The sequence below is a fragment of the Staurois parvus genome, unplaced genomic scaffold (assembly GCF_062004578.1).
Source record: "Staurois parvus isolate SC_StPar_1 unplaced genomic scaffold, SC_StPar_1.0 ptg000422l, whole genome shotgun sequence".
Lineage (NCBI taxonomy): Eukaryota > Metazoa > Chordata > Amphibia > Anura > Ranidae > Staurois > Staurois parvus.
In genome coordinates, this window is record NW_028318218.1 from 5,140,896 (window position 1) to 5,154,144 (window position 13,249).

Consider the following 13,249-nt stretch of genomic DNA (forward strand, 5'->3'; position numbering starts at 1 on the left):
TTCACTTAGCTCCTGAGAGCGACCCACTCTTTCACAAATATTTGTAGAAGCAGTCTGCATGCCTAGGTGCTTGATTTTATACATCTGCGGCCATGGAGGCGATTGGAACACCTGAATTCAATGATTTGGAGGGGTGTCCCATTACTTTTGGCAATATAGAGTATCTCTTTTAATTCATAGCATCATTAGTTTTTTTGGGCTATCTTTGTCCTGCTGTTTTCCAGTATTGATAACTCAAATAGCCATAAATATCACTTACAGCAAAGTATGTATAATATAACACAATAAAAAAAAACAATTAGAGATGACATGAAAATACAGTGGTATTTCAGATTTATTTTTAGTTTAGGAAATACATTGTAACAATAAAATAAACATGAAAATGAAATAGAAACACAATTTATATATGCATTAAATTGTAAGAGGCAGTAAGTACTAAAATGTGAAAAGTGTGAAATATGTATAATCCTGGAATAATATTTCCATAAACCTCCAGTTAAAGCAGAACCGTACTTTGTTGAAAACAACACTCATGGAATAATGAATAGCACTGTCACTTCCTAACCTTTAAACAAATACATTTGTGTTGTATTCTGACTTTTATTGCATTGTTAGACTGCTTACCCCTATCTTGCCTAGTCTTTCTTAACTTATTTTCCTCCTGCTAGTTGGAGGGAGTGAAAACAGAAGAAAGAGATAGGGATAGTTAGGCATGAGAGGAGCTACATTAATCTATGTAGCACCAGGCGCTAACCCTTTTGCCAAGACTTGAGTTTTCTGATATTCACAGAGGGAGGTGGAGAAAAGACCATTATCTCTGAACTGGACAGAGGTCACAGAGCCTCTAAAGTCCCGCTGTAGCTGCACACCACCTGAGACACATATCTATTAAAGTAAAACAATTTCCAATGTCTAGGGACAGTGAGGAAGAGATCTGTAAGGGTGGTGGGAATGGAGGGATGGAGGATTGATATTTGCCCAAAGACGAGCTTTAAAGTGGTAGTAAAGCCTAACACAAACTATTCTTTAAAATAACCCCCCCCCGACCTCCTACTACCTATCCTGCATACCCTGTATAAAAAAAGATCTGTATACTTACCTTTTTTTAATCCAGTCTGGTCATGTGATTCTGCAGCTCTGGCTCCTCTGTGACAATGGCTGTGAATTCCAGAAGCTGTGACTCCACCCATAAGCTCCCATGGCTCAGCCATGTCAGCACTCCCTCTTCTCCCCTGCAGCAGCCTCTGACACAGGGGAGCCAGAGCTGCATGATCACGTGACCGGACCAGAGCTGATTAAAAATAGGCAAGTACACAGATTTTTTTAATACAGAGTATGCAGGATATGTAGGAGAAGGGAGGGAGGGACATTTCTTAGGAATAGTTATAGTAAGGCTTTTCTTCCACTTTAAAAACTGACAGTGACTTCTGTAACCCATTACAGCTTATCAGTACATTGAAACTACAGTTTTTAAACATTTTTAAGTCTGGCATGCTGTTTCTCTTTTTTTTCTACTTAAAAAATTTTTTAAATTCAGAACATTGTCCAGCATAAATAAAGAACACTCTACGAAGCACTGTACAGCAACACTATTTAACTTAAAGATGATTATTTAAATTATATGTTTAGGCGTAGTAAACAAAATTCTGTAAAAGAAAACTGCTAGAGTCATTTTTTCTGATTTTTGTTTCTCACTCTAAAATGTATAACTTGTTTATTCATTACATGTTTTATTACTGAGATGCTTGATGAGTTAATAAAAGAAAAATGAAAAACATAAAAAGAAGCAATTTTTTTTTTTTTTTGTCTTTTGTCATAGCTGACTAAAATGCTACATCTCATAATGTATCAGTAATACTGGTAATGTACTCAACATTATAAAATAATAAAAAAATACTGTTTGTATTAAAAAAAAAGATAAAAATAACTTGTTCTAAGGCAATATTTAACTGCTGCAATAGTCTTCAGACTTTGCAAAACTCATGCATTACAATTTTATACAACAATCATTTTTATGAAATGTGTTAGCGGTCTGTTTTGAAAGTCTAATTTTGGTCAACATAGCAAAACAAGCATACATGCCACCTATTAAACACATTTACTGCAATCTTCAACAGAGCTTGTCCACAGAAATATTGGAACTGCCAGTGCCCACAAGGCTCTAAAAGATGAAACCTTTAGGGATCTCCATTCTTTCTTTGCTACTTAGTAGTGAAGTTTCTAAGTTGGCACAAGTATGCAGGCTTGGATTCCTGGCTTCAGTGGGTAAGGTCAATGGCTCATAAAGTAGTAAACCAAGGGTAATAATGCCCTGGAGTGTTCACCTTTAATGGTGAAGCTAAAAATGGTTGCTCTTCTATTTGTTCCCTTTAAAATTTTAAAAAGCCTTGTGCTCAACAGGGCTTCTTGTGGCTTAAAAGGTATGTCTGGACAACATTTCCCTATGCTTTATCCCTTAAAATACTGCAGCTTCAGGAAAATAAATGTTGATCTGCCAGAAATACAGCGAGCTCCTGACTTCCTTTTTAAGCTGACAACAGTATGCTTTTTCTGCTATGAAATCGCAAACAGTGTCATCAGCCCTGCCTACTGAACTACAGAACCCCACCTAACCCCTCTCTGCCTTCTCAAGGGATTATTGATTCAGGAAATATCGGATTGCCGCCTGGGGGATCGGGAGGGATCTTTTCCCCTTCTGGATCAAATTGGACCATGCTTTATAAATTTTTTTGCCTTCCTCTGGATTAAGTGTGGGTATAGGACTGTGTATATTGAGGTTTTCTATTTGTTTATTTTTTTCTATTGGTTGAACTAGATGGACTTGCATCTTTTTCAGCTAGATAATTTAGTGAATACATTAATTTCTTTCCCATCAAGACAATGCTGTTGCCTTGGGTCAACAGAGCCTACCCACACACTGAGTATAGGGAAAGGGCTCTTGTGAGATGTAGTTCTGGGGGTGTGCCTATGTCAGCAGGGACTGAACTCCCAGCAAGAATTTTAGAAGCTTGGTGCTGATATCACAAGGAGTAAGTAAAGCTATTTCTCTCTACAGGAAGAAGGTAAAAGGAAACAAAAATGCTCTACAGGGGCAGAGAGGTTGGGGGTAAATTTGAGTCATACTTTAAGGCTGCCTAAAAGAAAACAAATACTGAAAGAAAGACTTAGGCTACTATTGATCTCCCTCTGAAGAGCACTAGTTGTTTTGCTGCCTCTAGCTTTATATACTGAACAAGCATGCGTGTCAAAGTGAAATCAGAACACACTTTATGTATACTTGTTCCATAGTCAGATCAATAAATGTACTGAAACTACTGAATTTTCATGAACAACAGGGAATATTTCAGAATTGGGAGCTTCCATACTTGGAAACTACAGGTTTTCTTTAAGCACTGAGCAAATGACTTAAAAGTTCTAAGCTTTTTTTCTCACCAGTCACCCTTCATGTTTAGTTTAATAATTAAAAAAAATTGAAAAATGGTAGAGTAAACTGAAGGTGGTTATCACAAAAAAAATATTGAGGGTGCTGTCATGAACACTGTGGGCCCAGGGACATGACCTACCTTTTAGTTACCTGCCTATTGGTTTCCTCTGCCTGTGTACTGCGCTAGCACCAGTAATAGTTTTCAAAAATAAGACTCCATGCATCAGTACTATAAAGGCATGCAGTTCTCTCTTTATTATCTCCGGGTAGCCCCTCTCCTAAAAAAATAAAAATAAATAATTTGGATTTTTATTTAACATACAGATAAAACAAAAGGAACGCATTTTTGTTACCTACCCGGTTCATTACTGAATATCTTTTGATTAACCTGACTCTATGCCGGCAACTAATCTAAAAATTATTTGTGTGTATTTGTGACTGTAAATGCTATTCCAGCTTGTGTCATATTTATTTCATGCTTTGGTAAGTAAAATATTGCTGTTTTGTTTCGGTTTTTCTGTTAGAGCGCTGTAGTTTAGAAAATGTTATATCTTTTTTTTTTTATTTATTTGCTTGTATTTTTTTCTAGCAATGTTATATTTTATATAATTTGTTTGATTAGTTATTTTTTTAAGTTTTTTTTTTTTAAATGGGGGACAATGAAGCTGGTATGTAAAATGAGTTGGGCCCTTTCACACTGTTGTGCTTAAAAAACTCAGTATGCATTTTGCAAAAAACGCATATTGTGTTTTTTTAACACTTTTTTATTGTAATTTTTGTGTGTTTTCTGGATTCCTGATTTCCAGCATGCACTTGTGAGACATGTGACTCAAAGAAAGCACAAAAAATGCACTGTGGATGCATTTTTGTTGCATTTCCTATATAAATCAATTGGAGGTGTGCTTTTAATGCATTTTGAAACACCAAAACCAAAGAATTTTCAAAAAGCATCACACCCGCACTGCATTGATGAGAGGAGTTCCATAGGATATAAAGGGAAATATTTTTATTGCCTTTTTGGTGTGCTTTACAGCTGTGTTCTAGCAAAATCAGTGTGAAAGCTGCCATAGAGAATTATATTATATAGAGAAAGTAAAGTTATATTCATGTACAAAACTAGGCAATCACATGCAACGCAATTTAAAAAAACAGGATTGTCTCTGGCATAATTGAAGTGAACACAGCTTTACTTGATTTACTTTGATAAGGGAACATTCTCAGCAAACCAGCTCTTTTGTTTTATTTCCTTACCATTTTACTTTTACAATGCAGATCTAAAAATGGAATCTTTTGTGCCTATATGTTGCTTTTTTAGGAAAATGAGACCAGCCAAGAATAGTTCTACATAGACTAGAAAAGGGTTAGATCTTTTGTGTTGCTGGTATTGCTGTCTATGTCTCCTTTGTGCTATGTTCCTTTCCTTTCTGCTGACCAGCCAGAACTGCTGTGAACAGAACTTCCCATTTCCGTCTGTGAAGTGTATTTTCCATATAATTCATTTGGCAAAACTTACAGCCTGGTGTTATTGTCTCTGGCTGCCTTGTGGAACCACCACTGCAGACTATGGTCACCTGGGCAGGAAAAAAGGGGAACCTTCTAGAAGAACATGCAAAAGAATAAACACCTAACCAAACCATTCCTACATTGTGTAACACTGAAAGAAAGGTTTTTAACTGGAATGGCACTATATGGGCATCAACATCTTTTAGTTACATAAAAACTGTTTTTTTTCTCAAAAAAGTAAATGGGAATGCAAAAGCAGCTTGAAAAGCAGAAGCTGAAATGCAGATCAGAAGGAGATCAATTGCACCTGTCAATGAATCTCTGAATGATCTCAGAAACTTCTCCAACTGATAATCAGTCAAATGCCAGCAGAGTGGACCTGGAATCACACTGCACTTGACCATCGGCACAAGCCCAATCGCAGACAGTGAAGATTTAAAACATAAACCTCTTGTTTCCACACCAAAATTAAAAAAACAGAATTATCCCATGAACATGACTGGATATTTTGATGGACCACAAGCTTTCAGGTCAATATAAAAAGAGAAAAAAAAAACTTCTTCAGTACATCATCACCAGGAAGATTTGTAAGCAAATACAAATGATGCTTCAGAATCAAAGCCTTGCTTAAAGATACTAAGTTCTAACAAGTTTTTATATTTAAATGTGGTTATTTGTAGATCTTCTATGGAAAGAAAACTCCACTCTGAGCTTACTGTCTATTTACAGGGTTCCTGTTACTCAAACCAGAAGGAACAATGTGGTGAGATAAAACTTAATTTGGGATTCCGGAGTTTAAGAAATTGATTGGAACCAGTAACATCACAATGAACGGACTGCGTCACGTTTTCGTTAATTGTGAACTATCTTCCATTGGCAAACGTGTTTTTCAACTAACAAAATATGTCAGTTCATTGCTTGATGATGACAGGTACACTTTAAGGCTATAAGACTGCACGCAATGTGCAACAATTATGTTAACAAGCAGAGTGAAATTATCCTCAAGCACAACACATATTGAAATCTGAAAGTCAATTATATCCTGACTCCATGGAAGGCAATCTTGATAGTTCAGCAAAAGTCCATGAATCAGTACGAACTTTCCATTTTTTCCTCACTGAACATTTTTTTATCGAGGTGGTCTGGAACTGCAGATGCAATCACATCTTTCATGATGCTCCAGCTGGATGTCTATGATAGCCATATTCTTGCCATTTTTTTTCTTATTGTAGCCAACTTCAGGCACAACCCTCAGCACCTAAGTCAAATGAACATAAAAAAAGGTTATTATTACATTAGCTAATTCTGTGCCAACTGTACCAAACTGAAAATTGTGAACACATCAAAGTGTAGGAGCACTAAATATCACAAACATACAGCAGGCAAACAACAGGACTCCTTCTCGAGAGTTCCTTACATTGTCAGACATTTTTCACCTGGGCAGGCTGCCCTGATTTGGGACTTGACGAAGGGTGCATTTTAACACATTCAAAATAAGATGGCATAAGTATTTTTTTTTCAAGATCTGAGTAAGTAATAGAACAAAAACCCCATAAAGTGCCAAACTGAAAACTGACTAAAAAAAAATAAAATTATTATGACAAAGCAGCAGTGGTTGTCTTCTTTCACAAACAATTACCCTTATTTACTAAAGGCGTAAAGCATGCTCACTTTAAAAGAGAATTTTCACTTTGCAAAATTAATCTTTACTTATCTTAATGAATGAGGTAAAACAAAGTGAAAATTCACCTTGCAAGGAACACCCCCATGCAAGGAAAACGGAGAAAAAAATGAATTTTTGTTTGCATACGATTGAATGCCTAAATATATTTGTAAGTGAAAACTCACTTAGCAAAGAAAAAATTAATTGCACTTATTGAATGATGTGAAGATGTGCTAATTTCAATCATCTAAATAAGTTTGAGCAAAAATCCTGTTTTTGTTATTACCCGGCACATTATTGGGTAATCTTTGCAAAGTGAATTTTCACATTGCTTCACCTAATTCATTAAGATAAGTGAAACAAATCACTTTGGAAATGAACATGCTCTACTCTTTTATTCATTCAAATCATCTGTCTCAGATTGAACAACCCAGATTGGGCCATACAGAATGGGGGGAGAGAGTTCAGAAAATTTCAATTTGAAGTTTATGGTGGTAAAGATAACCTGTAAAACACTCTACGTACTGCCTCATTGTGATATAAAATATTTATATGCAATATTTTATATTTACCTGACTAGAGAAAAAAGGAAATATAATTAAACATTTTTTCTATTCTTGACCACCATGAAGTAGAAAATATATACAAATCCACTATATTATTCCCATTGAGGTAATAACAAAATAGGTTGAGGAGTGTTGTAAGATAGAACATAGCCCCCTATGTGATAGCATATAGCAATGACAGGTTCTCTTTACTGAATTGTCAGGGGTCTATTGACCCCTGATGCCTTCCCTGTCCTCCACTGAAGATAATGGAACTCACCATTTGCTGATATCCCTCCATTTCACCCACCAACACCCACCATATTGGTCACTGGCCAACACGTGGAGAAAAAAAAACCCAGGATCCATGGCGGGGGTGGTAGCTTTGGCGGGCTCTGAAAATGATCAGGTGGGGTCTACCATCTGCTGTTTATAAAGTGCGCTGATAGACTAGTGATAAGGCACATCTTCTGGTTATTTAAATTAGAGGGCTGGCTGGCAGACTGCTAAGAGTCTTTTCGAAGGTTGGGAGGTGCAGGCAGGGTCTGATGTAAATATTCTGACTTTTTTCCCATGATTGGTGAGCCACTCTTGGTGCATATAGCTGTCTATAGAGGTGAATAGCTGCAAACACCTGAACTTGTGTAATCCCTTATGCTTTTTTGCATCAGCATTTACCCACACATGTGCTAATGGCAAATTCCACAAATGCAAAAGTATCATGCTGGGGAAATATATCATGCTTTCATGCGTAAAAAGCATTGGCGTTTATAAAAGTACAAGCCTGGGCAGCTATTCGACTCTATATACAGCTGTATGGGCCACCTACGGCTCCATGACTGCAGAAAAATGCCATCATCAAGACCCTGCCTTCTCATCCAGACATCCAAGTGCCTAAGATTTCAGTGCCCCTATTGTTAATTTTCAAGATAAATTCCTCCACAATGTCTAAAGCTGTCAATGTGTATAAAGGATTGTTTAAAAGTGCGTACTTCACGTTCACAATATGTGTGCATATGTACTTTAGTTTGCATAGTATGGGCACAGATTTACTTGAACATCATTTTTTTCACTGCAAGAGCTACTGAACAGAATGTTTACTGTCTAAGCAAAATCAGTGTAATTATTACAATTATCCAATTTCCAGCATGCTATTTATTATGCTGTTGTTGACACATGCTGCAAACAAACCAAAATTGTCAAAGAAAATAATTAAATGAGCACTGCAATGTTTAATTTCAATTAGGCACTTCCTCTACAGAACATGATTTTTAATATGTATATGCTTTATTATTAAACTGAAATAATGTTGTGTCCCCTTGTTACTAAGGTGCACTTTATTTATTTATTTATTTCAGGTACTTATATAGCGCCGTCAATTTGCGCAGCGCTTTACATATATATTGTAAATTCACATCAGTCCCTAACCCTCAAGGGGTGTACAATCTAAAGTCCCTAACTTACATTCATACATACACATACTAGGGCCAATTTAGACAGGATCCAATTCACCTACCAGCATGTCTTTGGAGGAAACTGGAGTACCCGGAGGAAACCCACGCATGCACAGGGAGAACATGCAACCTCCAGGCAGGTGGTGCCGTGGCTGGGATTCGAACCAATGACCCTAGTACTGCCAGGTGGAAGTGCTAACCATTTAGCCACTGCGCTGCCCACTTTGAAATTGAGTACCAATAAAACACAAATACAGGTGGAATATTAATTTCAAATAGATTCTTCCCTTCACTAAAATATTATCCAAATATGTCTGTTAAATTGCTGTGTCCAAATTGCTATACAGGTACAAGTTTCACAGTTTTAAATGAAAAATCTAATGGTTAGGGGTCAATATCACTTTAATTAATTTTTTTGTCCAGTTTAATATGACAATAATGTTATGAATGATAGCAAAGTGAGGCAGATACTTGGGGACACAATGAGAGGGAGGTAAGCTGCTCCAGGTGAGTGAGTGAAAGCCAAGCCCCTCTGACCATCAACAGGTGCTGGTCCATTCTGTGACCGTGGTAACATGTAAAAGCAAAAAGGGTTGACCGCACTCCATGTATGTGACAGATAAAACAGCCATTTATTGATACTTCATATAAAAAAATTAAAAAATCACAACTCCAAACAAAGGACAGGGAAATGTAGATGCGTTCATGGTTTTTTTGTGTGAAATGCATCTACTTTTTCCTGTCCTTTGTTTGGAGTTGTGATTTTGTTTTATTTTTTTTTATGAAGCATCAATAAATGGAAGTTTTATCTGTCACATCCATGGAGTGTGGTCAACCCTTTTTGCTTTTATATATACTTGGGGACAAACATGTCTTACTTTTATTGGTATTGCATTAAAAAATGTATTTATTTTAAATATTTTAAAGTCAGAAATCAATAAAAAAGGAGAAAATAAGTTTTTTTCAGTTTTAAGTGATCATTTTAAAGAAAACAAATGTTAGTACAGATATTGATAGTCCTAATTTTAATTTGTGATTCGTCCTATTTATTATAACAACTTTAGGTTTCTTGTATAAAATAGTGCACCTACTTATATTAGAAATTAAATTTTTTTTGGTTTTTCATAATCGTGCACGTTTTTTAATGCTTGCATCAAGATGAAAAAAAACATAAAAACCACTTTTGAACAAATAGTAACGCAAAAAAAAAAAAAGGGCACAAAAATTTACCTACAACTAATTTGATAAAACAAATCTAGGTTTGGCCAAGTGGTATTTCACAATGCAAATATTTAACCATTTGCCTACTGCCATATAACAGATATACTGCTATAGGGTGGCTGCTCTGTGCAAAATCACATATATATATGTGATTTCTCAGTTCCGGGTAAAGAGCACGAGGTCATTGGTTGCAGCGGATGTCAATAACCTGGTCCCGGCCGTTAATACTTGGCCGGCACTCGGTGATCAACACTAAAGCTGAGAGGGGAGAGACCTGTGTGTACGCAAAACAGATCTCTCTCCTGTCAGCATGGATATGCTGCTTTCTCTCTCTCTGCACAGCAGAAAGCAGCATGTCTCCCTACTAAAACAGAACAGAGAACACAGTGTAAGCACAACATAACACACAGTTAACCCTGTGATCACCCCAGATGTTAACCCCTTCCTGCCCAGTGTCATTATTACAATGGCAGTGCTTTTTATTAGCACTGATCACTGTATTAGTATCACTGGAGATGTCAGTGGCCATTAGTCAGTTCCACCCAGTGTCAAAATGCCCGCTGCAGTCCCGCTATAAGTCGCTGATGGCCGCCATTACTAGTATAAAAAAATTTAAATTCCAGTGTATATACCACCATTTGTTGACGCTATAACTTTCACGTAAGCCAATTAATTTACATGTATTGGGATTTTTTTTAGCAAAGCCTAAATTTATGAAGAAATTAAATTTTTTTAAATTTTTCTATTGCATGTGTTTTATAGCAAAAAGTAAAAAAATATAGATTTTTTTTAAATTGACAGGTTTTTTTTGTTTATAGTGCAAAAAATAAAAAATGCAGTGATGATCAAATACCACTGAAAGAAAACTCTATTTGTGGGAAAAAAATGACATAAATAAAATTTATGTGCAGTGTTGCATGGCTGTGCAATTGTCAGTTAAAGTAACGCAGCGTGTATTGCTAAAAAATGGCCTGGTCAGGAAGGGGTGGTAAATCCTCTGGAGGGCAAGTGGTTAACACTGAGAATCTGCTGAAAATAGGGGAATTGATAATATTAACAAAACTCTAGTGTCCAAACCACAGTTGTCCTTGGGTCTGCCAAAATCCCACTAGCTTCTACTAGGTTTTCTGCACAAAGACCTTATCAGCTTGTTTAATCTATTAATCATGCATCCATCAGTGCCACTGGGAGGTGTTTACCACAACGATATTCTGTGTGAGAAGTACATCTTGATTTTAGCAAGTCTACCATTAAGATTATGTACCGGTAAATTCCTGAATCTCAAAAATAAACTCAAGTCATTTAGGGATTGTTTAATGAATTTTTAAGTCTTTCTTGAAAGGCTGGAAAAAATTGTATAACCATATGATAAGAGACCACTAAGACATGGTAAGATGCATCATAAGTGCATTTACAGAATGGGCGACTGCGATGTGCTTTTGATGTGTTTACAATGCATTTACAAGGCATTTTTTTTTATAAAGCTTTATCACGTGCGGTCTCATGCACAGACCGCATATAAATAATTCCATGAGCTTCCTCAAAAAAATATGTCCACCCATGCATCAGAAAATACTTGGATATTGTACTAATGTGTACATACTCTTTTCCATTCAGTGTTAAAATATATTATATATTCAAAAATATAACATTTCCTTAAATATATTTTATATGAAAACATAATCTATTTCATATATACAGTATATATATATATATATATATATATATATTGCTTTCCAAAAAACATGCTAACACATGAAAGATAATAAAGTTAGCAAGTTACATAGTCTGGCTGAAAAAAAGACAAAAGTCCATATCCAGTTCAACCATAAAAAAAAAAAAGTTATAATCCTACACCTACAGTTGATCCAGAGGAAGGCAAAAACTCAGCAAAGCATGATCTACAGGTGAAACTCGAATAATTAGAATATCGTGCAAAAGTTCATTTATTTCAGTAATGCAACTTAAAAGGTGAAACTAATATACAGTGGGGATCGAAAGTTTGGGCACCCCAGCTAAAAATTTGTATTAATGTGCATAAAGAAGCCAAGGAAAGATGGAAAAATCTCCAAAAGGCATCAAATTACAGATTAGACATTCTTATAATATGTCAACAAAAGTTAGATTTTATTTCCATCATTTACACTTTCAAAATAACAGAAAACAAAAAAATGGCGTCTGCAAAAGTTTGGGCACCCTGCAGAGTTAATATCTTGCACTGCCCCCTTTGGCAAGTATCACAGCTTATAAACGCTTTTTGTAGCCAGCCAAGAGTCTTTCAATTCTTGTTTGAGGTATCTTTGCCCATTTTTCCTTACAAAAGTCTTCCAGTTCTTTGAGATTTCAGGGCTGTCTGTCACGCACTGCTCTTTTAAGGTCTATCCATAGATTCTCAATTATGTTGAGGTCAGGGGATTGTGAAGGCCATGGCAAAACCTTCAGTTTACGCCTCTTGATGTAATCCCCCGTGGATTTCGAGGTGTGTTTAGGATCATTATCCATTTGTAGAAGCCATCCTCTCTTTAACTTCAGCTTTTTCACAGATGGCATCAAGTTACCATCCAAAATTTGCTGAAATTTTATTGAATCCATTTTTCCTTCTACTCGTGAGATGTTCCCTGTGCCACTGGCTGCAACACAACCCCAAAGCATGATTGATCCAACCCCATGCTTAACAGTTGGACAGAGGTTCTTTTCATTAAATTCTGTGCCCCTTCTTCTCCAAACGTACCTTTGCTCATTCCGGCCAAAAAGTTCAATTTTAACCTCATCGGTCCACAGAACTTGTTTCCAAAATGCATCAGGCTTGTCTATATGTTCATTTGCAAAGTTCAAACGATGATTTTTGTGGTGAGGACGTAGAAGAGGTTTTCTTCTGATGACTCTTCCATGAAGACCATATTTGTACAAGTATCTCTTTATAGTGGAATAGTGTACCACAACTCCAGTGTCTGCCAGATCTTTCTGGAGGGATCGTGCAGTCAAATGTGGGTTTTGAATTGTTTTTCTCACAATCCTGCGAGCTGTTCTGTCTGATATTTTTCTTGGTCTTCCAGATCTTGCTTTAACTTCTACTGTTCCTGATGACTGCCATTTCTTAATTACATTCCGAACAGAGGATATTGACATCTGAAAACGCTTTGCTATCTTCTTATAGCCTTCTCCAGCTTTGTGAGCGTCAACTATTTTCAGTTTCAATTTTCTAGACAACTGCTTAGAAGAACCCATGGTGCTGATTGTTGGGGCAAGGTCAGATGAGTCTGGGCATTTAAAACCTTTGAGATTGACATCACCTGGTCTTCCCAGACGATGATTGAGAACAATCCATGACACTGGCAGGTCTCAGCTTTGTAAAGGGGGCAGTGCATGCTATAAATTCTGCAGGGTGCCCAAACTTTTGCAGACGCCATTTTTTTTTTCTGTTATTTTGAAAGTGTAA

General features: G+C 36.4%; 1 protein-coding gene across 2 annotated transcripts in view; it reads right to left on the bottom strand.

Moving 5' to 3' along the window:
* Nucleotides 1-316: 316 nt before the first annotated feature.
* The window catches only part of PDGFD (platelet derived growth factor D), a 363,209-nt gene continuing 350,276 nt past the window's right edge, over nucleotides 317-13,249 (bottom strand). For both annotated transcript variants that reach the window (XM_089687280.1, XM_089687279.1), the window contains one exon: nucleotides 317-6,185. In XM_089687280.1, the coding sequence (XP_089543406.1) occupies nucleotides 6,057-6,185 (129 nt within the window). In that variant the 3' untranslated portion in view covers nucleotides 317-6,056. The remainder of the gene's footprint in view (nucleotides 6,186-13,249) is intronic.